Source organism: Carassius auratus, chromosome 4, assembly GCF_003368295.1.
Source record: "Carassius auratus strain Wakin chromosome 4, ASM336829v1, whole genome shotgun sequence".
NCBI lineage: Eukaryota > Metazoa > Chordata > Actinopteri > Cypriniformes > Cyprinidae > Carassius > Carassius auratus.
The window spans coordinates 11,212,568-11,239,462 of record NC_039246.1 but is presented as its reverse complement, the minus strand read 5'-3'; the positions used below and the strand labels follow the sequence as shown (position 1 = coordinate 11,239,462).

The window sequence follows — 26,895 nt, the reverse complement described above, 5'->3', positions numbered from 1 at the left end:
TGGATCTTGAGTTCTGGAGTGAGGGGCTATTGGCTCCTTGTTGGAGACTCACCATCCAGCTCAGAGCTCCGGCCAGGAGCAAAGCCAGCACTCTTCTCCAGATTCATCAACACCAGAAATGAAAGCCTTTTAGACAGGGAAAGCCATGTGCCATTGTGCTGCGTATTTGTGTAGGTAAAGTGGACGCAGAGGGATGCAGGAATCTACCACGAGGACCTCCTCTTCTTGTTGAAGCAGCTGCAAAATATTTTTTTCTTTAGCAGCAACATAAAAACAAACAAAAGTTGACTACAGAGAGTGCATAAAAATCCATGAGGGTTTTTGTTAAGTTTACCACACAGATTACTGAAAGCTCTTAGAGTGTCAGTTTGTGTGTGCAAGGGTCGGTCCTAGTTGAGAGGGAGCTTGGACAGGGACCACCAACTCTCTCTATCTCCTTTTTCTGTATCTGGCCGTCTACTTAATTTTGTCAGATATTAGACATGTGTGTTAAAGTTTCTTTTGAAACCATGAAGGGTCTCTGTTGTGTTTTTCATTTTCTGTTGTACACTATGTGCCATGAAAGCACAAAGTTTGTTAAAAAATGACAGTGCATGGGCATCTGAGAAGCTATTCCTTAACAGTGAAATGGGAACAGAGTTACAACATCTGCAGCAACATTTTTTGGAATATTTTTACACAGCTGATAATGAACCGAAAAAATAAATAAAAATAAAAAATAAAAAACCTTAAGGGCTAAAAAACTATATATAAAAATTTATTTTAGCATCCTCACTTTAATTCAGTTCTTGTAATTGTAATTGTATATTTTACAATAACTATTATATCTGTGATTAGAAATTTGAATTGATCAATAAATATTTTTTTATTTTTGTTATTTTTAAATCCAATATCTCGGGAATAACAATGAAAATTCTCAGTTAGCAAACACTGCAAACATTTAATATAAATAGACTTTCATCTGTGGGTTAAGCGAAAATGCATATGCATCAAGTTCCTGAAAACGTCATGAAAGGAGGCGTGGCGACAGAAATCGCTGTAGCCACGTAATCCGGGAAGTAGGAAGTGCTCTAGTCACAGAAACAGACGAGTGAGTATAAACTTCATCATCTATGTTGATATTAAAATTATTTAATCATTTGAAAAAACTTCTGTATTTAGTTTGAATATGTTTTGTTTTAGTTTGCATGTCCGGATAATATGTGCAGTGGTGCGATTAGGAATGTCATTAATTTCAGACTGAAAGAAGTTATTATTTGTAATAATTGAGTGTAGTAATTGTTAAATTGTTAAATTATTACAATTTATAATTCTTTAAAAAAAACTTTACTTTGGTTTATCTTGGGATTGGTTTATTAATTATTGTTTTGGTTATTGCATTTTATGTGCACCATAAATCACAAACTGCTTGGGGTTTTGAATTCTTAATGAATTTTTCTATAATAATTGTTATATACATGCTTTAATGTCAATCACAGTGGGTGATCCTGTTATTAAAGTTGTAAAGAATATCATTTAATCAGAATGAATGAATCAAGCTTAGATGTTTATGTGTTTGTTTTCAGAGATGGCTCAGTTTGAGGAAGTATCTCAAAAATCAGAGCTGCATCCGAAGCCGGAGGGCCTTACGTTGCAGTATGGCACAGCTGGATTCCGCACTCACGCCAAACATCTGGATCACATCATGTTTCGCATGGGGCTGTTGGCAACTTTGAGGTCCAAAAAGACAAAATCCACCATTGGAGTCATGGTGACTGCTTCTCATAACCCAGAAGTAAGAAACGCACCCATCTGTGTCCACATTTACTGTCATAACAATAGAATATTTCTGTGTCGTTCACCTTCTGAGAATGTTCCTGCAATGTTATCCTCGTCATTTTCAGGAAGACAATGGGGTGAAGCTTATTGACCCCATGGGGGAGATGGTGACAGCGGTGTGGGAGGGATACGCCACACAACTCGCTAACGCCGAGCAGGACTCTCTCCTTAAAGAACTGAAGGACATTATTGAGAAAGAGGACATCGACATGAGCGTGCCTGCATGCATTTACGTCGGCAAAGACACCAGGTAGCCTGGCTTCTGTTTACACAGCGGGACGGTTAACAAATGTTCAAATTGAAAGCTTAAGTACATACAGAGAGAAGTTACTGAACCTGTAGATACTTCATAGTGGCCAAGCCAATGTATTAAGTCAGAAAACAGAAGTTTCACTGTCTGAAAATGTGATGGAATAGCCAGTGTAGTTGATTGTTAATCATCATCAGGATTGATTTCATACACATATAACATACATATATCTTATTTCATTAACAATCTAAAAAGCAACACTTTCACTGCTGAATTTATAATTAGACATAAACAACCTGTTAAAGAAGTTTCATACACGAGTACAGTTGTTTCGAATATTAAACATATTGTACAAATTATGTTTTTGAGTTTTCACTACTTTCCTTTCACTACTTTAGATATAGATCTATATTTTGTATTTGTTCTTGCAATTATTTTTTTCAAAGAGACCCTGAATTAATCTGTCAGTTAAATTAATCTGTAACAAAAAAAAAATTATGAAAGCAAAAAGTAAATGAATGTGTTTTATAAATTATCAACCAGATCACAAAAAAAAATTCAAGATAATGGCAATTATTATCCAAATCTTTCTTACAAAGCATGAGAAAAACCATTATAAGATTTTTTTTTATTTTATTCCGCAACAAGAAAAAAATGTATATTGTAAAGCACAGTCATTGATAAATAATATGTTTGTTGTTGTTTTTTTGTTGTGCTCATCTGTAGCATGTAAATTGGTTGAATGTTATGCATAAAATGCATAATTTAAGTGTAGTATTTTATTTCTCTTTTTGTTTTCTTCAGGCCAAGCAGTGCTAGTCTCTCTCAGGCTGTACTGGATGGCGTTTCCAGTTTGGGTGGCAAAACTCATGGTATGGTTATGGATTTCAAAACTTTCATTTGTTGACCTTGATTATTTTTCCTTAAAGCTCATTTGAAGTTGTCTTGCATTTGCATTCTTTTTCAGATTATAAGTACAGCTTGTTATGACAGTACAAAGGTTGATGAATTGCTCCGTTGATTATATTGTGACAGATTGATGGGTGTGTGTTTCTCTTTAAGACTATGGTCTGGTCACCACTCCCCAGCTGCATTATATGGTGTGCTGCTGCAACACGAACGGCTGCTACGGCAGTCCCACTGTTGAGGGCTACTACCAAAAACTCTCACAGGCTTTCCTTCAGCTCACCCAGAACGTGAGCGAGACAAAAAAACAGCCAACATTAATGGTAGTGATTATTTCTAGCATTAATTGCTTCCCTATTTGTATTCTATAGGCCTCAAACCGCACCGATGATCAGAAGAGGCTTCTGGTGGATGGAGCCAACGGCATCGGCGCATTGAAAATGAGAGAAATGGAGCCGTTTCTTCGCTCAGAACTGCAGGTGGTGCTTTCGAATGACGGCAGTAGTGGGAAACTCAACCACATGTGTGGAGCAGATTACGTCAAAGTCCAGCAGAAAGCGCCTCAAGGTCTGTCTGAACTCCTTGAGGGGTGAAAACACATGGTCCTGTGAACTGCACCTCTGATCCCAGCAGGGAAAACCGTTTTATATGAAAACGTTGTAATATTTGTGTTTGTATTAATCAAAATAGTTTATTTTATGATATAATGATAGAAACCCTACACTACTGGTCAAAAGTGAGGAATAATTCTGATTTAAAAAAAATGATTTGATCAAAAATGCTAAATAATATTGTGCAGTATCTGTTTTCTATGCATTTTAAGGTGTAATTTATTCATTTGATGCAAAGCTTCATTACTCCAGTCTTCAGTGTCACATGATCCTTCAGAAAACATTCTAATATGCTGATTTGCTTTGTTATTATCAATGATATATGTTTATGTAATCAATGTTTATACTTCTTAATATTTTTGTTTTACATTTTTTAGGATGCTTTGATGAATAGAATGTTCGAAAGGACAATTATTTGAATGATAAAGTTGTAACATTGTAACATTATAAATATCTTTACTCTCACCTTTATCAATTTAATGCTTTATTGCTTAATTTATTTACCTATGCCAAACATCTGAATGGTTGTGTATCACATTTTCCACAAAATCTTTAAGCAGCAACAATTTTTTTCAATATATACAAATGATAAGAATAGTGTAATGAGCACCAAATCAGCTATTAGTATGATTTCTGAAGGATCATGTGACACTGAAGGAAAAAAAATCAGCTTTGCCATCACAAGAGTATATTAAAACAGCAAACAGTTATTTTAAATTCGATTTTTTTTCTTTATTTTGATCAAATAAATGCAGCCTTGGTGAGAATATTAGACTATTAGAGAATATTAGAGAAATCTCTATTTTTTTTGTCTATCCAGGTATGAATATGGGAGTAGGTGAGCGCTGCTGCTCGTTCGATGGTGATGCCGATCGCATTGTTTTCTATTACACCGACTCTAAAGGCTGCTTCCATCTGCTGGATGGAGACAAGATCGCTACTCTCATCAGCACGTACCTCAAAGAGCTGCTCACACAGGTTCTACACACTCAAACACGGTCTAAAATGAAAACGAGCACGTCCAAAAATGAATTCAGACATTTCTTTCTTCTGTGTGTGTGTTCAGGCAGGGTTGAACTTACAGATTGCTGTTGTTCAGACAGCATATGCTAATGGGAGCTCAACCCGCTACTTGGAGGACGTCATGAAGGTGAAAGTCTACAAAACATCTCCTTTAACTATTGTATGTAAACTCAGTGTTCGTGAGATATTAAGGTGAGCTTTGACCTCTCCACAGGTCACTGTATGCTGTACAAAAACAGGAGTGAAGCACCTACATCATGCGGCACAGGAATATGATATTGGGGTGTATTTTGAGGCTAATGGACATGGAACTGTGAGTTCACTGCTAAATAATTACATTTTATAAATAAGGTAGAAGCTAGCTTTCCAGTTTAGAGACTTTAGAATCTATATTTTTAAATTTGTTAGTACACTGTAACCAGTGTTTTTTTACTGTTGTGTTGCAGGTTTTGTTTAGTAAAGCAGCACAGAAACAGATTCAGGAGCTGCTGAAAGACTCGAACACAAACGATGAGAGAAAGCGAGCGGTAAAACTCCTGGAGAGCACCATCAATCTGATCAACCAGGTCTAGACCAACACAAACACCATCTTATTTCAACTATTTGATTCAAACTATTTTTCAACTCTTAACTCCCTTTCTCTCTTCTGCAGACGGTGGGAGACGCGATCTCAGATATGCTAGTGATTGAAGCAGTGTTGGCCATCAGAGGGATGTCTGTCCAAGACTGGGACGCAATTTACACAGACCTGCCCAACCGCCAACTTAAAGTCACGGTGTGTGCTTGTGTGTGTGTCTGTGAGGCGTATGAGTTTTTGTGTACAGTATATTTAACTATTATAGTCTGCAGGTGTCAGACCGGCGTGTTATAGATACAACAGATGCAGAAAGGAGGGCCGTGACTCCAGAGGGTCTGCAGGACGCCATCGACTCGCTTGTTAAGAAATATAAAAGCGCTCGGTCCTTCGTTAGACCGTCTGGAACTGAAGATGTGGTCAGGGTCTATGCTGAGGCTGACACACAGGTACACATGATCATTATGCTCATTATGTATCTCAATATATTTAATTGTAAATGTATATTTTCTGTGATTATGTGCAGGAAAACGCTGATAGTCTGGCTCACGAGGTCAGTCTGGCTGTGTATCGTCTCGCTGGAGGAGTCGGAGACGAGCCAAAACCTTTACATTAATCAAGCATTCATGCAAACAGTCGGTCTGAATCCATCCAGGAAATGTATGAAAACTGTAAATGTACAGTAGACTAGTATTTGTTGCACAAACAAATGTTTTGGGAGATGACAAATGTTAATAGTTTACTCTTTGTACTGTATGAATGACCAGCAATCTTTATAAATGGAAGTGTATGATTATGTTAAACTGTGATCTTTGTGAACCTTTGTTTACACTAATTTCATTACAGAATAATCAAGTTTGGCCCTTTTTCCCAATTCATCTGCCATTTTGATTTTAGAAGAAAATATCTTTCAATAGTTTTGGAATAGATATTTGAATGTTTTTAAAATAAGCCTCTTATGTTCACCAAGGCTGCATTTATTTGCTGAAAATACATTACAAACAGCAATATTGTGAAATATAAGTATGATTTAAATATCGAATCTGTTTTAATATGTAATTTATTCCTGTGATGTCAAAGCTGAGTCTTCAATGTTACGTGATCCTCCAGAAATCATTCTAATACTGATTTGCTGCTCAAGAAACATTCAATTATTATCAATGCTGAAAACAGTTGTGCTGATTAATATTTTTGTGGAAATCATGATAATTATTTTCCAGGATGAAAAAAAGTTCAAAATAACATTTACTTGAAATAGAAATCTTTTGTAACGATGTAATATTCAGTATGTATCAGTTGATCAATTTAAATGCATCCTTACTGAGTAAAAGTATTAATTTCTCTAGAAAAAAAACAAAACAACAAACTTTTCAATAGTAGTGTATGTGCAATCAGTATTGGCCAGCTCTCTAATAAAAACCTTATTGTACTAAATAAAATAGAGATTGGGTGAATTAGAACTTGTGTAAAGCATAATGTAGCATTATGTGATTTTATACCAAGGTGTCTCTTTTTTTTTAAGTAACTGCATGGGAAAATATTTTCTCAACATCGTCTCTCTGAGATTTCCTGTAAAAAAAATTATATATGAAAGCATTGCTTCTCTGTGTATGCCATATATGCACTTCAAACAGAAAAACTGCACTAAAATAACCTCAGGCACTGCTGCTATGCAATCAAACTTTATTTGTTGTGAAGAATCAGTTGACACATGGTTAAACGCTTAATGCACCCAGTTACAGCAGTTTAGTCAAAGCACAAAGCAGGTAGCAAAGGTAAAGAGACTTTTTGTGACGTTGGTTTGTCACAGGTTTTGATAATGGAGTGTGAGTTCTGAGCAACGACAACTCTAAATGAATAAACGTTGATATGGAGGTTTGGATTGAGATCTCATGACTCTGATTCAATCGTTCTCGTCTGCAGCACCAGAGATAGTGATGGTACGTTCTTGTGTGTCGCTTTGAAAGGTGTCCCCGTCTGTCTTAACTGTTCTGCAACCAAAGAGAGATGGGAATTAGCTTCTACAACAACATTGAGAAACAGGGAAAAAGTATTGTTTTGTAATGTTGTGTTGGAGTGGTATACTTGTACCTAATGAGGACGGTCTTTCTCTCCGTCATCTCCACAGCCTGCTCGTGAGTGAACTCCTCCAGAGACTCGTGATGGTTGTGGTCAACTGTTGTGCTGCTGGAGAGCATCTTCTCAGAGGCAGCTGAGCTCACTGCTCCACTGTGGGCTGCTGCTGCACCAAAAACATCGCTGACCATTCCTGCGCTCACGCTCATGAGAGACAGACCGCTCACCATACTGGACAAGCGACTGTCTTCTCCCTCTATCAGCTTCCTGTGAAACCACAGGCAAATCAAACAGGGTTAGACATGGGTAAATTTCCAAGGATTCTGAACTATGTGTATATGGCAAAGTGATAACCATTTTAATCACCATATTATGGAAGTCTATTTATACCATGGGATAAAAAAGATGACAATTTTTATTTCACGGTTTCCCACAATTTTGACAAAATAAGTCAGAATTGTGAGAAACTTGCAGTTCTGAGAAAAAAAGTCTGAAACTTGCAATTGCGAGAGAAAAGTTGGAATTGTTACCTTTTTTAATTTTAATTTCATGAAAACAAAAATTGCAAGAAGCTTAGAATTCTTAGGGGAAAAGACAGAATTTCTAGATTTAAACTTGTAGTTCTCAGTGGAAAAGTCAGAATTATTAGATATAAACATACAGTTGCGAGAAAACAGTCAATATTGTAAGATAAAAAAGTTGCAATTAACTTTTTAATCGATTAATTCCTTGTTGAGAAAAAAAACTGCAAGATGTAAACTCAGAATTGCCAGAAAAAAAGTCACAGTTCTAACGTTTTTCTTAGAATTTAGTTTTTATCTTGGAACTCTGAGGTTATTTTTTTTGCAAATCTGAGTTTACATTAAAAAAAAAAAAAAAAAAGTCAAAATTGTGAGATATTATGTATTTTTCATTGGAGTGGATGAAGTGTATGTACCTGTATGTGGTGATTTCAATCTCCAGCGACATCTTAACGTTGAGCAGATCCTGGTATTCTCTCAGTAGAAGTGCAATCTTCCCCTTAATAGACTTCAGTTCCTCCTTTAGAGTGTCAATACGGATCTATGACACAAATCAATTTACAGCATGCATAAAAGAGTAGACAAAATGTAGCTGGATGACCTAAATCTCCATCGATATTCCGATATACACAAATGATGGACACTTGAATAGAATAGAATAGAATAGAATAGAATAGATTTTATTGCCCTATTTCTGGGAAATTCATCTTGGACTCTTATGACCTGGCCAGAACACAATACAGTTAACATAACACAGTACAAATGATCAATAATTTATGCTTAAACAAATATATTGCAAAAAAACTACAGTATTATCCATCCAGTTTCTATGCAATATTTACTAGCCATTAGTCTAGAGAAGAGGATTTGTGAATAAAAGTGTAGCAAAGAAACTATGCTGATATAGGTCCAGATTACATGTGTTTTTTTAATGGTTGTCAAGTAATCACTTTTCAAAATAAGTACATACTTAGTATGTGATTTTGGATGCAGCCAATGTGACATGTTCTCTCTGCAATGAAGGGGGTGTGGCTTTACCTGTAGCTCCTCCTCCTCTTTCTTGTGTCTCTCCTGTGCTTCCTTTATCTGGAGCAGCAGTGCTTCATTCCTGTTCTTAAGAGCGTCCAGTTCTCTCTGTTTATTCTGAATCTGAAAACACACAAGCATTATCAGCCTTAATTTATAAGGCAGTACCGTTTGGTGCTTTTTTTAAAATAAAGAACAGGACACAAAAACTGTCCACATCCCACACCTCTCTCTTGTAGGCTGTGATTTCCTCTCTGACGCTCCTCGCCGTTTCCACGTGCCGTGATGTTGCTTTGTTTAGATCTTGAAACTTCGCTTTATACCAAGCATCCATCTCCTAGTGAACAGCGGTCGGGAAAAAAATGAGCATACTTGAACAAAAGAGTTAAGTTTGAGGGATATTGAAGTATATTTTTTGTCCCTTCCTGATTACCTGCAGGTTTTGAGCGGCGATACTGTCATATTGAGCCTGGATCTGTTTGAGGGCAGATGCCAGATCGGGCAAAGAGAAGGCCACATCTACTTTAGCCACTGATCCATAAATCTGAGCCATCAGCTCCTCGATTTCCTGACATACAGAAAATGTGGTTAAATCAAAACTTTTCAATTATTAACTATATTAATGCAATTAAATACCCAGTGATTGGCAATAAAATCATATAACAATTCAATTCAACCCTGATTATATTACCAGCACATTTAACAACAAAATTGTACATTTGGCACACTGTAAACATTTTTTTCTTTTTTAGGTTTTTAGGAAAAACTAAATTCATCTAAAATTATATTAAAATGACTTTAAAAAATGTAGTTAAATCTTATATAACTTAAAAATAAAGTTGTAAGTAGTTTAGTTTTTTGATATGGTAATGGAAAAACATATGTTGCCATGACTTTTATATTTTATAAATATTATTATATTATATTCTATAAAATTTTGATGCGATTTATAATATTAAATAATATTATTTTGAAATGCACCTTTTTGTGAATCCTCTGCAGGAACTCAAGCTCCACTTCCAGGTTTTCCAGCCGTTTTTCCAAGGCAATTCGGGCGGATGTGGCTGCATCCACATCCTAATAGACAGAGAGAGTTTGAACCCCAATCATTGTGTGAAACCAAGTTATGTTACACTTCCTGTATTACATTGGACCTTACCGGTCTGAAGGCTTCGATTTCAAACTCTGCCTTTTTCCTGGCCTCCACAGCCTCCTCGTATTTCACCTTCACCATTTCCAGCTGACCTGCCATGGCATCCTTTGCTGCTACCGCCAGATCCTACAAAAGCAAAGGTAGAAAGTAATGATCAAGTTATGGTCTAAATGTGTAAGCGAGTAAGTCATAATGGCCCTGTGGTCATTCCTCACCCGCTGGACTTTCATCTGGTCAGCAATCCTCCTCAGCTCCCTCAGCTGGTCCTCATAGAGCAGTCGCAGACCAGACGGCTTCACATGGTGGCTCTTAATGCCATCGATTTCTGCCTCCAGCAGCTTGTTGCTCTGCTCCAGAGAGCGCACCTGTAACAAGCACACTCACACTCACAGGCTGCTCTTCAAAGCAGGGAAAGCAAAAGGAGAAGATGGAGAAGTGTCTTACCTTCTCGATGTATACAGCCAGGCGGTCATTGAGGACGACCATCTCCTTTTTCTCACTGGTGCGTGTGCTGAGGAAAGCTTGGTTCTCAGCGGCTGCAGCGTCCAGGTCCACTGCGCCTCCAGCGACCCCCAAACCCATGCCCAGACACAACGCTCCCATACTCACACTGCTGTACAAAGACACAAACATATATTTACAATGCTAATTATAGTAAAACTTAATATTTATTTGCATATTACAAAATACAAAATACAAACAATTTGACAAATGTAATGATTAAATATAACAATAATGGAAATTTATTATTATTATTATATTTTAGTCTATTTTAGCTAGTGTTATTGTTATTGAATATCATTGATATATAATATTTTTAATTTTAATTTAATTTTTATATTTCTAGCTTTGTCTGTTTAGTCAAAGTTTTAATATTTTTGTGTTTTTGCCATTTGTAGTACTTTTTTTAAATAGGTTTTAATTTTAGTTTATTTCGTTTTATTTATTTTACTCCAACTTAAACTAAACAAAAAGTGAGACCTGTTACCCAGGCAGCTAGATAAAATAAAAATAAAAACAATTATTTTATGTTATTTAAAGTATATGTAATTTTAGTTTTAGGACTAGTTTTCTTAGTACATCGACCTAAAGTAAGCAAAATTAGAAATGTTTTAGCTGAAATAAAATTAGTGATGTTATAGGCTACTTTATTATGAGGCCTACCTGGTCATGCGTGATTTGCGGGTCCCGGAGAGCGCCCTGCGAGAGCAGCTGGCGGAGCGGTGGCGCACTGCTCCTCGGGTGGGTGAAGGGCTGGAGACCCGCACCTGTAGCGTGGAAGCGGAGCTCAGGCCACCCTCGAAGTGACGGCGGTAGGAAGACATCCTGTCTGGGCTGTGACTCATGGTGAAGCTGGTGGTTCCTCTACAGAAGCGTTGTGTCCCATCCCTGATGAAGGGGGCTTTATACCTGCTGTCCTGTCCGGAGGAGGAATGTCAAACCTCAGTCTGACACAGAGTCAGTTATCTGACGGGACACCGCGAAGAGATGCACCACGGTAAAAATAGACGAGTGAGCTCTCCTGATGAAGATGGCAAGCCTGAGAGTCTCATTAATGAAATTCTCTGCTAGAAACTTGGAGACTGAAAGTACTATAGCACTAAAAAAAAGTGCCATGAGATAGTATTTGTTACATTTAAATAATGATAATAATACAGTTAAATTCTATTATTTACCATATTTGTTATAATATGCCTATTTTTTATTAAATTATATGTTATGCAATATTGTATTATATTCTATTTATTATTTAAAGTTGATTATCATCTTTTAAATTTTCATATGTAGTTGGGATATTCTGTTCTATTCTATTTTATTCTATTCTATTATGATTTACATTGTCATTTACATTTACATTGTCATATCATGAGCTATATATTGTATTATATAGTTTTAAATAATAAAAATAACAATAATAATAACAACAACAGCATACAATTATATTATCTACAATAATTATATAAATAATTTATTTATATAATATTATATTGTACTATATTAAATTAGTACAACAATTATGTAATATGAGTTCTTTGTTATATTATTTTACTATTTAATTATTATTTAAATTGATATTATATAAACTTGTCATATAAACTTGGATTATATTATTTTACAATACTTTTATTTCATGAGATATATATTATATTTTATATTATATAGTTTTATATAATAACAACAGTAACATTTTATTATCTCAATATATCTATATTATATTATATTATATTATATTATATTATATTATATTATATTATATTATATTATATTATATTATACTATATTATATTATATTATATTATGCCTTTTAATAGCAGATAGGCCTATATGTTTATTTGTATGAAAAAGAGAAGAGCGCAGGACTCGATCCGGAACTGATGCGTAAATGTGTTTCCTCCCGGATCGTTTTAATGAGCACATTGAAATTCTACGGAGTGTTTTTGGTGTGGCGCTTCTCATCTGATTAGATCAGAGTATCGTCATATTTTAACATCACATTGAGGCTTAATTTTCTACCTCAGTCACCTCAAGATGGCAGGGAACTTCTGGCAGAGCTCACATTAGTAAGTAGAGACGCGTTTGACGACATAAATCGGGAACATTAAAGCGATTTCTAGCGGTTTTGCTGTTGCTGCGAAGCTGTACGAGAAATAAAAACATTACAATTCTAGGATTTGCCAGATTAAAGCAAAATATTTACCAAATATCGGTTAATGCCTTGTTAATGAATAGATACTAGAATAAATGTATTTTATTCTCTGAACAGTATAGATATTTGGATTATTAGCTTTAGCCGGCTGGCTAGTGTCTCTGGACTGAAGAAACCATAGAGAAATTGAATTTACGAACTATGAGCATAAATGTGGATTATTCACGGCACGAGTTCATTTTCATCTTTTTAACTCATTTTAGGATTTCAATTATTAAAATTATTGTGATGTTTTTATGCTTGTATGAAGTTTGGAAATTAGGAGTATATAAATAAAGGTTCACTATAATGCTGCTGAGTTGGTATGTATGTTATTTTTTTTAATGATTTCTGAATTTGAAGTGTCTGATGTTTGTTCTCATCAGTCTGCAGTGGGTTCTGGACAAACAAGATCTGATGAAGGAGAGACAGAAAGATCTCAAGTTCCTCACAGAGGAGGAATATTGGAAGCTACAGATATTTTTTGCCAATGGTTTGGAGATTATTTGTTTATAAATATAAATACACCCCTGTTCTGAATTAATACATGAATGCAGATTTTCAGGTTTAATTCACCTGTGTTGTATTTAAGATGTCTAAAGGAATAAACTTTGTCCAAAAAACACTTTAAATAGTTTAATTTGTCATCTTGTGGCAGTGATTCAAGCTTTGGGGGAACACTTGAAACTCAGGCAGCAGGTCATTGCCACAGCAACGGTGTACTTTAAGCGTTTCTACGCCAGGTGAGGGGGTCGTTGCCTTGGTTACACTCTTCACTTCCTCTGTAAAATGTATACTTGTCTTCTGGATTGATGGCCATTTTCAAGTGCACTTGCATGAAAGTAAAAGAAAGCTCTTGGCTTGTTTCCAGGTACTCTCTGAAGAGTATAGACCCTGTGCTGATGGCCCCCACATGTGTGTTTCTGGCCTCTAAAGTAGAGGTAAACTGTCTCAATATGGTAATTTCTGCTGAAAGATGCATGCATTCAAATCTAAATGAAATCAAATTCTGTCCTTAACAGGAATTTGGTGTTGTTTCGAACACGCGCCTTATTTCTGCAGCAACGTCTGTGTGTAAGTCAACTCATCAAACAGTTTCAGATATTACATCTTCCATAGTGTTTTTGTTTTCCAGTACAAATGTCTACACATGCTTAAATTAAGATTAGTGCTGTCAAATCGATTCATTTCATGTTATATAAAAGTTTGTTTACAAAAATGTCTATACTGACCTGTACACTGTACACATACATGCATATATTTAAGAAATATATTTAATATATATTTATATTTATAATTTAAATATAAATTAAAGTTTGTGTGTGTATAGATAGATAAATATTTGTACGCACAAATATAATTTTTAAAGACAAGCTTTTATTTTTGTATGCAGTTTATCATGATTAAACGATTAAACAGCACTACTTTAGATACAAATGGAAAATGGAAAAACTGAACAAAATTAAGAGAGTTTATGCTTAAAACCAGGAGAAGTATTTGTCAGTGGGAAATTAAAACCAGTTTTCCCTTTGAATGAAGTCAATTTCTAATCCCTTGGAAGATATTTGTCCTGGTTAATAAACTCACTTCATTTTGATCAGTTTTACTGTAAACAAGACTTCTTATCTTCTATCACTTTTTTTTTGCGGTTTTAATGATCAGACGGTGTAGTGAAAGTAATTTACATGTATAAATGAATGACAAATCTTTTGAAGGTTGTATTTTTGTATAAGTGTTGCAGCCCATCATGTGCTCTCTAGACATTTACATTTAGAGGATATATTGACGTATTATACTACATTCTCTTCAGTTTATTCCTTAAATTTTATTGACTTGGTCTTAAAAAAGACATAAGCCTTACATTGACCTTTATGAAACCTAGAGAAACCCTGCAAGCATAAATCAACATTTAATTAAACTTTTAACCATATAACCACATAATGACCAAATATCTTCACTATCAGTACGGTTTAGGAATCTCAGATCACAAAAAGCATGCTAACTTGTCTTCTTCATGTGACCTTTTCATACTAATATGGAATAAATCTTTTTCTTTTTGTTACAGTGAAAACAAGGTTCTCTTATGCCTTTCCAAAGGAGTTTCCCTTCAGAATGAACCATGTGAGTCAAACGTCTGTGCGAGTGTGAGCCTTGATATTTCTTTCTGAGATGAGTTCCTGTGGAAAGAATGACTTTGCTTAATATCAGGATCTGACAGCATCACTAGAGATCTAGATAATAAGTTCTTGTAACTGTCTGATTCATATGATGGAAACGCTGGCTGAGAGGCTGTGATTATGTGTGTGGTGATGATGCAGCCTTCTGTCATGTCTTAAGTGTAACCAAGTTTCAGGAGTGACATTCCTCACACTCACGACACCTTCGTAGGAAAGTCTCATTATGGTGATAAATGACTGTTGGTTTTTGGCAGCTCATGTCTCGGGCTGGTGATAAGTGCGGTTATTTTTTGGGAAACATCTCAGAGGTCTGGTGGAATGTTTATGGATCATCCTGATGGGAAAGATGATAATTAGTGCACATAACATGTTAGCTAGCACATTAGATCTCACAGTGAACTCATGCTTCTCTCTCTGTCTAGATCTTGGAGTGTGAGTTCTACTTACTGGAGCTCATGGTTGGTATTGATTCATCTCCTTTAGGTTGTTTGTTTTTGGCATCTGTTCATGGATGTTTGGTTTGGTTTCAGGACTGCTGTCTGATCGTGTACCACCCTTACAGGCCGTTACTGCAGTATGTGCAGGACATGGGTCAGGAGGACATGCTGCTGCCCGCTGGCTTGGTGAGGAGCGTGTGCCTTCAGACGGCATGAAAACACACAGCCACTGTTCATTGTGCTTTATAAGTCTGTTAGAGCCATCCAAGTGGGTGGTAAAGAAAACATTTAAATATGAACTTTATGTTTAGAAGTTTGATATGAGACACTTGCATCTGTCTCTGTCCGCCCTGTTTTCAGTGTAAGAGCCATTTGTAACATGAATGTGTGAGGCGTCCAGTGTCATGTGCTTCCAGCAGTGCTATTTTAGTATTAGTCACTGCTGTATTCGCTTATATTTTTTTACATTTTAATTTTAGTTCTTTTATTTTTCTTTTATTGTATGCATTTGTCATTTTTATTAGAATAATACAATATTAGTGCTTCAACTTATGCTTATTTGAGTTAGTTACTAAGATAACATAACTAATCTTCAGTTAGCTAAGTTTTTCATCTAATACTTTTGTTTTATTTTAGCCTTATTTTATTAAGCTAATTTCTGTTTTTTAAGTTAAAGACAATCCTGGCTTCCAGTTATTTGAATTGAACAAAAACACTTTTTTATGTTGCTTGACATTGCAAACTACTATTTCTCATCATATTATTTTAATTATAAACATATTGGTTTGTAGCACAAATAATTTGACCATTTACTGCATGGTTATTATAGTTGATATAGAAATAGTTAATAATCTGAAATAAATTATTATATTAGTATTTCAGCTAGTTGCTAAGCCAGCATTTATCTTTTAAATTTAGTGTAACTTCGTGTATAAAAATCACTAAAAATGAATAAAAAGTATAGCAATTTAAACAAACAAAAAATGACAGATGCACAACAAAGTTTCTAAAGTATTTAGATGAAATCTGCAATATAAAAATATTAATAACAACTATAATACATCTCAATCTTTTGATTTTTTTCTTTTTATTTACCAGTAGCAGCTAATGAATCATAAGTATTGCACATTTACAGAAAATAGCATGCTTCTGTGTTGCAAAGTAAGCTGAATAAGTGAACGTGAGTGTCCTGTGAATGTGTGCAGGAGGATAGTGAACGACACCTACAGGACAGACCTTTGTCTGCTTTATCCTCCGTTCATGATAGCACTGGGTAAGAACAAACCTCCTACACTGAATCCAACAGGTCCTATGCTTGCAAACAAGCAGATGATCTGAATGACTGTATAACACCTTGACGCGTCACATATATACACTGGGAGCAGAGTTACAGATTCTGTCTCCTCCCTCCTCCTCCTCCAGCCTGCCTGCATGTGGCCTGTGTGGTGCAGCAGAAAGATGCCAGGCAGTGGTTCGCTGAGCTGTCTGTTGACATGGACAAGGTAACACATGTTTAGCTGTAAAATAAATGAATGAGTGCTGTGTACATTAACACTGAAGCTTTTCTGGCACAGATCCTGGAGATCATCAGGGTGATTCTGAAACTCTATGAACAGTGGAAGAACTTTGATGATAGGAAGGAAATGGCTACTGTGCTCAACAAGGTGCCCAAACCCAAACCCCCTCCTAACAGGTACGACAGACATTCCTCACTTAACAAAATCACTCAACATGTCCTGGATAAAATTTCAATTATAGGATTATAGTACAGTTATAGATTTAAAAAAAATATATATCTTAAAGGGTTAATGTCACAGCTTTTATGCATTTGCTCTGAATTTAACATGGTTATGAATCCCAATGATATTTTAGTATTATTTATAAAATTTTATAGTATTTATTAATATTTTTAATTTGTTATTATGTTTATATGTTAACTTAAAATTTTTGTTTTCATTATATGAGTTTTAAGTACATTTATTATATTTATATATATTATTTTATATCTATATAGCTTTAAATGTAGGTTAGTTTTTTCTAATTTTCAATTACATTTTTTTTAAATGTACGTTTTTCATCCAATATTTATTTTTTATTTTATATGTACTTCGATTACCAAAGTTTATATATATTTAGAAAAGTAGAAAAAAAACCTTTATTAAAGCATGCTTTATGTATAAATAATTTTAATTTCATTTGTAGTTTTAGTAATTTTAGTACTGACATTTATTTAGGTTAGTTGCCATTGCCAAGGCAGTATTTGTAAATTTAGTTTGTATTTTATTTCAGCTTTATTTTTATTTTAATTTTTTTTCCTCACCTCACCTCAGTGCCTGTATTTTCTTGCTTTTCGTACAACAGTGAGACTGACCAGAGCTCAAATGGGAGTCAGAACAGCTCGTACAGTCAGTCCTAGAGCGGCCCCTGCTGGAGGACCTGAGGCGGAGCGATTCAGAGAGGCAAACACAGCACATCCTGGCACATCTGATCGCTGCTTTTCACAAGCACATCGTTTTATGACTGGGGAAATTGATTCCTGGCACACACATCCTCTCTTTCCCCTCCTCTGGGTTTTTCTAGCAATCAGAGCAGATAGAATGATGCCACCTCCTTCCTTCCTTCCTTCCTCCCACCAATCAGAGGAGCCCATGTCAGAATTGTTCACCAATCGGAAATCTGCTTTGATGTAAATTTCTTGCCAAGCTTAAGGCTATAGTCTTGAATGTTATAGTCTTGAATGTTAGGGACACACACACATACAAACGCACCTCATTGGGTATCTGCTTAAGAGGGGTGCTGTTTTCCCAGATCTTGTTAGTCGATGGTCCTGACTTCCTTGAAAAGTCCCATGAAGCTTTCTGTCAGTGGACGCTCTTTGGGAACTAAGAAAACTTGATTTTTTTTCTGTCTGAGAGCGATGGAGAGAGTGTGTGAGTTTAATTGCAAATGTATTTGTATGCGTGCCTCTCGTTGACCATATCACAGTTTGTATTCCTCAGGGAAACAGATCAGTCCTCTTTACAAAGTGGCTGTCTGTAAACTGATTGGCCACAGGGCTATGTGACGGCGATCTTTTGAACCCTCGTACTGTGTAATCAAATCCTGATTGGATATTTGCCGTGCGTTTGGATGTGAGTTAGAATGCACAAGTGACACGGATAGTTGAGCTGATCACTCAAACTGCATTGTAAATATGCTTCCCATATATAGCCCTTGACTTTTTTTTTTCCTCTTATTATAAATTTAGTGTATGATTATGCTATATGTGTACTTGCCATAACCCAAATGCTGTGTTTTGCTTTCATTCTGTTATGTTGAACTGATGTCTCTGTAGCTGCAGCACACTGAAGCATCCATCACATTTAATGGGGGACAAGTTGGGTGTGGTTATCAAGTCCATCACTTCCCATCATCTGCATCTCCACTGAAGTCATTAGTTTGAGGGACACATAATTAATTGTAGAAAGGCCTCAAAAGATTTTACAGGACTTACATGTTTGGCTGTGTTTTGAATGGCATTTTTTGTTATTGGCTTTGTCTCTCACTGAGATTCTTTGTTAAGCTGTGCTTCAGGAGTGTTGCCTCATCTCTATTGAGTGAACTTACATAAATGTGGCCCCTCTCAGTCATGCAGTGTATGTATTATTTGCCTGTAAATATATTTGATGATGTGAGAGTTGCGGAGGGTGAGAGGTCTTGGAGTGTTCTTATTCGTCTATAATGGAGCTCAGAAGCCTTATTGAATAAAGCTGCTGGTGAAAACAAAAAAAAAGTTTATTTGAAACTTATTTCAACTTTTGCATTAGCAGCTACCTGAAGCTTATTTAAGCTAGTTGCCAATTCAACAGTTCTCACTTGCATTTAGTTTAATTTTATGTAGGATGAATTCAGGTAAATTGGTAAACGTCTCTTTAAAATTACCAACAAAAAGGTCCCAATGAATTGACCTACTAAAAAAAAAAAAAAAAAAACCTATTTAGGTTTATTTACCAAAATGAATAATTAAAATATAAATAAAAGTGACAAAACACAAAATTTATAAACATGTACAATTAAAATGAAAATAAAAAATGTAAATAATAAAACGATTTAAATTTCATTCTTTCTTTAAAATCTCAATGATATTAAAATAACACTGATTTAAATAGTACACTAAATAATGATCCTTTGTTCGTGTGGTTATTTGCACTATTTTTGGGAGCAAAAGAATGAAGCTTTTACAAATTACCGAAACATAATTTCATATTATGACCTTTTAAGAAATTGTTGTTACCAAACTGTTATGACAGCAGTGGATCTGACAAATGAGAGTGGAGAATCTGCGCGTTCGCCCCGCCCCCGCAGCATCATCATCCCCGCCCCTGGTGACGTGCCGCGCTCAGCTGTGCGGTAAACAGCGGAACGAGCGGCGAGCGGCTGCGGATTGATGCCGACTCCAGCGCGCGTCAGGAGGCGACATGTGTCCATAGAACCTCTGGTCCTCCTCCACCTCCACCCCCACCCCGCGGCACTGATGAAGCCTCCTCTGCCGGAGGAACAGCGGGCCGAAGGGCGGATAGAGGAGAGAGAGGATGTACTGGCGCGTCGGCTTCGCCTGGAGCCGCTCCTGCGCGCTTGAGCTGGGCCTGAACAAGAGCTTCTCGCTCGGTTTGAGCGGCTCCGAGGAGCATCTGTCGCTGTATGGGTACATCATTGCCTACCCGCTGCAGGAGTACGGAGGGATCATGTCTGCTTTAGGATTTGACTCCTGGTGGAGAAAAACGCTCTACATCACCGGGGGCGCGCTGCTCGCCGCCGCTGCCTATTTACTACACGAGCTGCTTGTCATTAGGTATCTATCTATCTATCTATCTATCTATCTATCTATCTATCTATCTATCTATCTATCTATCTATCTATCAGTAGTAATAGTAGTAGTTATAATAATAATAATAATAATAATTATTATTATTATTATTATTATTATTGCTGTATATGCAGGTATTAACCTATATTTAATATAAATATTTAATTAATCATTTTATTAGAAGTGCTGTAATTATTGTAAGTTTTATTGTAAGTACTTTTATATTTTAAAATATGGCATAGGTATGAATAATAATTGGTGGTGGTGGTGGTAGTAGTAATAATAATTGCCATATATGCAGTACTTATGTATATATAATACATATAAGCACAACATAGAGCAAAAACGTTGGATGAAAATATTTTATAATATATAATAAAGCACAAGTACTGCTTATATATACTGCTTATATATAATACTACTACTACTATTATTATTACTATATACATGCAGTGCTTGTGCTTTTAATATATATAACTATTTATGGAAATATATTATAAAATTATAAATATATAAAAATAGATATGTGTGTGCATGTGTGTGTATATAAAATTCTCCTTTGGATGGAGTATGATGGGCATGTACAGGAAAATATTACCTAAATTAATAACTTGGAAAATCAGGTCAACACAATGCAATGCAGTCCATTGATTATCCTCCACTGAAGAATGAATACCTGCTAACTGAATGAATTTTGAGCAGAATGCTATTTATTACCTCGTCTAAAGCCTGCATGTTGACATGTTGATGTGTGCTGTGTCAAGGGCACGGTTGCTGGAGCGTCTCTGTGTGCAGGCCTTGAGGATAATGTCTCCTTGTGTTACTGTGTTGTGACAGAATTACCTCTATCGACCCCTTGTGAGATGGTGTAAATAGTGACCCGTCAATATAGTGGTCAGAGCCAGTTGAGTTTAATTCTATGCTTTAGCTTTGTCTCTGACCTTTGCAGAAATGGAGGTGCTGTTAGTCCTCAGCAAAACATCTCAGGTTACACAAGGCCCTGGGAAAGGCTGATGGACTTGCTGTTATTCCACAATCCTTCACATAAGCTATTGATTCAGACATGCATTACACAAATACAGTTTAAATATTATTGATTTAAGACCAAACACGTAATCATTGGTATGAAACTAAAGAGAAAGCGAATGACTATGATGCTTTTAATGAATTTCAGCACTAGGGAAGTGGATAGTGACTAAATCCTGCTGATAGAGAACACTAAAGACTGAACTTTCAGATTGACATAAAACATTCTGGAATATTTCTGGTGAATTCTGCAACAAGTTTTAGGATTTAATTAAATTTATTTATTTGAACTTGGTTTAAGAATGAAAAAATCCCATAGACATTGTTCAGAATATCATAGCAATGAAAAATAAAACTAGTTTTTATTGCCTTATGTAATTCTATTTATTTAATATTATTTCTTCCTTAAGCAATAAAAATAGATCTTATAAGGCACCCAGAGCTTTCCATTTTGGATGCTGCTTTATTTGGTCATCCTGCTCACTTTTAAATGTTTTTGGTGCATTCTGAAACACAAACACAAATGTTTATTTTTTTATTTTTTTTAATGAAATTCTGTAGATGCTTAAGGAGGTACCCAAACCATGTGTGGAGACCGTAATATTATAGAAACCAACTAGAAATACATTCAAAACTTGAATTTGATAAAATAATTTTGAAATGTTTCTGTCAATGTCAATACATTTAGAATATAATGAAGTTGGTTTAAAAATTATGAAATGTAAAAAAAATCTAGGCACTTAAGGTGGTAACTATCTAGAGAGCTGAATATTAAAACAACCAAACACATTAAAACAGCATCAAAATATTTGTTCCTTCTGCATAATTCAATTTGGTAATAAAATTTCTCCCAAAGTAATAATATGATTTCTCCCATTAGTATCTAATGGGCCCAAAGCTTTTCACAGTAGATGCTGCTGTATCTTGCTCATTTTTGGAATGTTTCTGGTGCATTTGAAAACAAATGTAATATTTTTAGGACCTTTTAGTGTATTTGTAAACTGTTTGATCTCCATTCTTTTCTAATGCACTTCGGTATTTGCTGTCCTCCAGGAAGGAACAGGAGTTGGACTCTGAAGATGCCATCATTCTGCATCAGTTTGCCCGGCCCAAAACTGGAGCCCCTAGCCTGTCCCCCTTTTGCCTGAAGATAGAAACGTACCTGCGGATGGCGGACCTTTCCTACCAGGTATCCAAATATATGATGATGAAGATATGTTGTGAAAAGAGATGGATGGTTTTTAAACACACAAACTATTTTCTCCACAGAACTATTTTGATGGGAAGTTGTCTCCTCAAGGGAAGATGCCGTGGATTGCGTATAATAAGGAGCAGGTGTTCGGGACAGAGTTCATCATCGACTTCCTGGAGGAGAAGCTCGGCGTGAACCTCAACTCCAGCCTGAGTCCTCAGGAGAAAGCCATCTCACGCGCCATCATTAAGATGGTGGAGGAGCACTTCTACTGGTGAGACTGAGCTGGGGTTTTTCATGTTGTGGTCTCGAACAGCCTTTTTACCTCATCATTATATTGTTAAAAGACAGGCTTTCATAAGTGGATTCCAACTTGTACATGATAAACTGGAAAGTTGATAATCTAATGCAATGTGTTTTGCTATAGGACGATAGCATACTGTCAATGGGTGGACAATGTGGAGGAGACGCAGAAGATGTTAGCCACAAACGGGCCGCTGAGTGACCTGCTCAGTTGGATCTTGAGTCAGGTGACCGGCAGCATTGTGAAGAGAGAGATGTACGGTCACGGGATCGGACGCTTCTCCAAAGAGGAGGTTTATTCTCTGATGGAGAAAGATATGCGCACTCTTACCACATTCCTTGGTATGTTTTGAACATCTGAGGCACAGTTTGTGAGCTTTAATGACAGGATTTGCTGCATTTGAGTGTTTTTTCATATATAATATTGGTCATTCTAGATGAATCTCAAGAGTTCAGAGCTTTTGAAACGGCTTACAAAATAATGCGGCAATGGATCTGTGCTGCCCTCTAGTGTCCAGTTAGCATAAATCCTCCTTTCACACTGCAAAAAATGATTTTCTTTCTTAGTATTTTTCTTAATATGCAGTACATTTTAAATACGTTTCTTGATGCATAATCATGAAAAGAAACCTACTCTTACTACAGATGGGTTGCTTTGAAAACCCGTTTCCTTCGTGGGATAAAAGAAAAGGAAATCGTGACTTTTTATCTCACAATTCTGACTTTTTTTTCTCTCAATTCTGAGTTTATATCTCACAATTTTGATACAAATGCAATAAAAATGTCAGTTTCATTTTTTTTTAGTCCGTGGTGGGAAAAAAAGAAATAAGAAAAAAAGTCTGTCAGTTGTAAATTGAGAATTATGAGAAAATTGCAAAATATAAACATGCAGTTCTCAGAAAAAAAGCCAAATTGTAAGATATAAATTTGCAATTGCATAAAAAAAAAAACATCAGAATTGTCGAATATAATATCACAATTACCTTTTTTATTTTTTAATCCGTGCTAGAAACAAGCTTCCATAGGCACCTGATCCATATCATAGCAACAAACCAGAAAACACATCAAAAAACATACAAAAAGTTTAATAATACAATTTCTCCCACAGGCAATAAAAAGTATCTAATGGGCCCGAAGCTCTCCACAGTAGACGCTGCTGTATTTGGTCATCTGGCTCAGGCTATGTGGACTCTCCCAGGAACTCGTCCGGAGCAGTTAATCAAAGGTGAGCTCATTAACTCATGCTTTTTTGTATGGGAATACTGTCATATAAAGTTATGAGCGCATTAACTGACTGAAGCTGTTTCATCGGTGCAGGTGAGTTCATCAACCTGGCCATGTACTGTGAGCGAATCCGCCGGAAATTCTGGCCAGAGTGGTTTGTAGACGTCGACGACCTTTACTACGACGGACTGAGCGAGGAGCCGGATTCTCCATCCCAGCTTCCGGATTTGGGTCTGTACTCGCGCAGCGGCAGCTTCCAGGAACAGGAAAACTCTCTATCGCACCACGACACGCCGTCACCAGACAGCGACGCCACCGGACACTCTCTGTTTGACTCGGACATGGACACCGAATGCTCGGACATGGAGCAGTTGAAGTGAAAACCACACCTCCTTGATGAGGCATCTGCACGGGCCCCGCCCCCTTTGTTCTCAGACTCTGCGTAAGGGATGACAATAAAGCAGATGGGAAAGGTATTCTGACACTTTTTAATTAATGAGAAAGAGGATTTTATTGAACGAGGGAAGGCCAGTCTATAGAGAATCCAGGAATAAAACAGAATAAAAGAGTGAGAATGACGCTACAGCTGAATCACTCGTCCTGCGGTGTGACATCATCACTGCGCTTGAAATCAGCAGCATGACATCATCTCATGTGACCACTCCCCATTCACCGAGTGTGTTTGTAGCTAAACAGCACTTCTTACATCCTGGGGTTTATTAGTATACGGGTGGACAGACAGAAAGAAGGTTTTTGGGTGATTATTGAAATGTGTAGATATGTGACTGATGAAGACGGAATCATTTCTAATCTAAAATTCATGTCCAGTTTTATTCAGTCGAATCTACAAACCAAAAATGGAAAATGCAGAGCGAGAAAGCTGAATTTCCTCAAACAACTGCAGCATAGTAGAATTCCCAAATTGATGATCTTGCCATTTTGATTTTTTATGGCCAATTATGCAATGCATTAATGAATAATTCACCCAAAAATGAAAATTCTGTAACTTAATCATCCTTATATCATCTCTAGTTTATATGACTTACTTTATTCTGACAACGGATACATTTTAAACAGTTTATGATTTTTATAGATTTTTTTCAAACAATAAAAGCATACAGTGACCAGAGTCTGTGAAGATATAAAAAAAGCATTATATATATATATATATATATATATATATATATATATATATATATATATATATATATATATTATAACATGGAATTATTTCTTTAGATGAATAAAGTTTGCCTTTTTTGGAGTATCATATTTGATACATCTGGCATTTATGGTTTAATGATTCATATAATATGATATACGAGCATGTGGAGATCATACTACATTTTCTCTAGGCATAACAGACTATTTACATAAAATGCATATAAATATCAGTTGTCGCTCTAGCTGGATGTATCATATTTGAAACTCACATTTTAAAAGTTAAACTTATTGTTATATTTACAAAAAGACGTGAACCACAACATTTTTTGGAAGATAATAAAAGGCCTATTACTTTCTAAAAAAATATAAATTATGGATTTTTCGAAAGAAAATTGAGCATGTTGATAATCTAAACGCATATTTAACATCAGTCATATCTCATGTCTCATCACTACTCCCTGCATATTTGAATATTGACAAATTACAACACTATTGAAACAATTACTACATTAGATTTTGGCTGAATTATTCATATAGGCACAAATATTGTTAATATATTATTATAAAACGACAAATATGGTCAATTATTTGTTTCTGTTTCAAAGCCTCTTTTCAGTAACAAGATTCAGATTCTGATTGCAGCCGCACTATTTAAATCTATATAAAGCAAGAGACTCATATGTGTGTGCAGATGTTACATGTGCTAAAAATATGACTTGTGTTTGTCCAGCAGCAAACATTTCAGATAGGGATCTGTGATTGTGCAAGAGCGCCTCCTGTGGGCAGCATCATGACAGAAAACACTGGAGCAGAATAGAACAAAATACCCTGCTAAATGCAGCCATTACAGAAGGAGACAGACAGCTGATGTGTGTGAGTGTGTGTCCATGAGTCATCGTCACACATGAACACACTCGCAGAAATGATCTCCCAGGGGCTGATGCGCAATGAATGAGACTTATGTTTTTTTCTGTTCCATAATGAGTTAAAATATGTATTTTGCAGTGCCATACAAACTTCCTTCCTGTTGCCGCAAATGCCCTTTTAAAATATTGAACATAATCCTGCATTAAGATGCCGTCTATTTAAAGCACTTCCTAGAAAAAAATGGGAAGTGTCTTGCCATTTTTACGCCCTTTAAATGCAAATGTACTTATTTGATGTTTGTTTAAATACAACGTTATTAAGAAATGTGTAGGAAAAAACGGTTTATTAAACATAAGATTAATTAACTGGTGCTTTGTTAGAAATAAAAGGTTTGCATGCCAGTAATTATTTAAATATACCAAAGACATAAAGCAACAGTTCACCCAAAAATAAAAATTTGCTGTGAATGGGTGCCGTCAGAATGAGAGGCCAGACAGCTGATTAAAAACATCACAATAACCCACGAGTAATCTACACCACTCCAGTCCATCAGGTAATATTTTGTGAAGATGGAGAAAACAATATTGTGGATAGAGGACTCATATTTAACCCGAAGCAACAGTATAAAGTTAAAAATGTCTTAAAGATAAGCATGTTTGTTACAGACGTGCAGCTTTTCACTTTACAAGATGTTAATTGATTGACTGGAGTGGTGTGGATTACTTTTGGACTATTGTGATGTTTTTATCAGCTGTTTGGACTCTCATTCTGACGGCACCCATCCACTACAGAGGAGCCAATGGTGAGCAAGTGATGTAATGCTACATTTTTCCAGATCTGTTCTGATTAACAAACAAACTCATCTACATCTTAGATGGCCTCCGGGTGAATACATTTCACACAAATTGTAATTTTTGGGTGAACTTTTCCTTTAAAGTACTAAAATTGGCAGCCAGTCTGAGTAGCATCATATTCTTTCTGAAGATGTTTGTTTGCTTGTTTGCATTGTTCTTGA

At 35.9% G+C, this 26,895-nt stretch overlaps 4 protein-coding genes across 6 annotated transcripts; 3 read left to right on the top strand and 1 right to left on the bottom strand.

Moving 5' to 3' along the window:
- Positions 1-1,006: 1,006 nt before the first annotated feature.
- On the top strand, positions 1,007-6,042 carry LOC113058376 (phosphoacetylglucosamine mutase-like). The gene is made up of 13 exons (XM_026226220.1): positions 1,007-1,090; positions 1,566-1,774; positions 1,884-2,068; positions 2,873-2,940; positions 3,131-3,264; positions 3,346-3,541; positions 4,406-4,563; positions 4,652-4,735; positions 4,823-4,921; positions 5,055-5,174; positions 5,261-5,383; positions 5,458-5,631; positions 5,709-6,042. Exons 2-13 carry the CDS (start codon positions 1,568-1,570, stop codon positions 5,796-5,798), a joined length of 1,638 nt encoding a protein of 545 aa, XP_026082005.1. The 5' UTR covers positions 1,007-1,090; positions 1,566-1,567; the 3' UTR covers positions 5,799-6,042.
- An 800-nt stretch (positions 6,043-6,842) lies between these two features.
- Positions 6,843-11,376, bottom strand: LOC113058366 (desmin-like). Of its 3 annotated transcripts, none has more exons than XM_026226202.1 (11): positions 11,123-11,376; positions 10,403-10,568; positions 10,174-10,323; positions 9,965-10,084; positions 9,787-9,882; positions 9,239-9,373; positions 9,032-9,142; positions 8,818-8,928; positions 8,196-8,320; positions 7,274-7,525; positions 6,843-7,173 (listed from the first exon to the last, which is right to left on the bottom strand). In XM_026226202.1, exons 1-11 carry the CDS (start codon positions 11,302-11,304, stop codon positions 7,086-7,088), a joined length of 1,536 nt encoding a protein of 511 aa, XP_026081987.1. In that variant the 5' UTR covers positions 11,305-11,376; the 3' UTR covers positions 6,843-7,085. The 3 variants fall into 3 exon arrangements, with proteins under 3 accessions (XP_026081987.1, XP_026081977.1, XP_026081993.1); XM_026226192.1 differs by having other exon boundaries at positions 10,403-10,571; positions 11,123-11,367; XM_026226208.1 differs by having other exon boundaries at positions 6,843-7,168; positions 10,403-10,571; positions 11,123-11,365.
- A 1,085-nt stretch (positions 11,377-12,461) lies between these two features.
- Positions 12,462-19,030, top strand: LOC113058359 (cyclin-C-like). Its single transcript, XM_026226178.1, has 12 exons — positions 12,462-12,519; positions 13,031-13,137; positions 13,303-13,387; positions 13,516-13,585; positions 13,667-13,718; positions 14,710-14,765; positions 15,244-15,279; positions 15,352-15,442; positions 16,463-16,531; positions 16,681-16,760; positions 16,833-16,951; positions 17,620-19,030. The coding sequence occupies exons 1-12, from the start codon at positions 12,488-12,490 to the stop codon at positions 17,672-17,674; spliced, it is 852 nt and encodes a 283-aa protein (XP_026081963.1). The 5' UTR covers positions 12,462-12,487; the 3' UTR covers positions 17,675-19,030.
- Positions 19,031-19,614: 584 nt separating this feature from the next.
- LOC113058354 (failed axon connections homolog) lies at positions 19,615-25,008 on the top strand. The gene is made up of 6 exons (XM_026226164.1): positions 19,615-20,089; positions 22,184-22,319; positions 22,400-22,596; positions 22,750-22,967; positions 23,734-23,850; positions 23,943-25,008. The coding sequence occupies exons 1-6, from the start codon at positions 19,830-19,832 to the stop codon at positions 24,227-24,229; spliced, it is 1,215 nt and encodes a 404-aa protein (XP_026081949.1). The 5' UTR covers positions 19,615-19,829; the 3' UTR covers positions 24,230-25,008.
- The last annotated feature ends 1,887 nt before the right edge of the window (positions 25,009-26,895 follow it).

Excerpts from the sequence above, each read along its gene's own strand:
- LOC113058376 (XM_026226220.1), top strand. The coding sequence starts at position 1,568 with ATGGCTCAGTTTGAGGAAGTATCTCAAAAATCAGAGCTGCATCCGAAG. Across the intron at positions 3,265-3,345 it reads TCCTTCAGCTCACCCAGAAC|GCCTCAAACCGCACCGATGA; the intron begins GTGAGCGAGACA and ends TGTATTCTATAG. Across the intron at positions 4,564-4,651 it reads TCAAAGAGCTGCTCACACAG|GCAGGGTTGAACTTACAGAT; the intron begins GTTCTACACACT and ends GTGTGTGTTCAG.
- LOC113058366 (XM_026226192.1), bottom strand. The coding sequence starts at position 11,304 with ATGAGTCACAGCCCAGACAGGATGTCTTCCTACCGCCGTCACTTCGAG. Across the intron at positions 9,883-9,964 it reads AAATCGAAGCCTTCAGACCG|GATGTGGATGCAGCCACATC; the intron begins GTAAGGTCCAAT and ends TCTGTCTATTAG. Across the intron at positions 7,526-8,195 it reads ATTGAAATCACCACATACAG|GAAGCTGATAGAGGGAGAAG; the intron begins GTACATACACTT and ends GTGGTTTCACAG.
- LOC113058359 (XM_026226178.1), top strand. The coding sequence starts at position 12,488 with ATGGCAGGGAACTTCTGGCAGAGCTCACATTA. Across the intron at positions 14,766-15,243 it reads TTCCCTTCAGAATGAACCAT|ATCTTGGAGTGTGAGTTCTA; the intron begins GTGAGTCAAACG and ends CTCTCTGTCTAG. Across the intron at positions 16,532-16,680 it reads TCCGTTCATGATAGCACTGG|CCTGCCTGCATGTGGCCTGT; the intron begins GTAAGAACAAAC and ends CTCCTCCTCCAG.
- LOC113058354 (XM_026226164.1), top strand. The coding sequence starts at position 19,830 with ATGTACTGGCGCGTCGGCTTCGCCTGGAGCCGCTCCTGCGCGCTTGAG. Across the intron at positions 20,090-22,183 it reads CACGAGCTGCTTGTCATTAG|GAAGGAACAGGAGTTGGACT; the intron begins GTATCTATCTAT and ends GCTGTCCTCCAG. Across the intron at positions 22,597-22,749 it reads GTGGAGGAGCACTTCTACTG|GACGATAGCATACTGTCAAT; the intron begins GTGAGACTGAGC and ends GTTTTGCTATAG.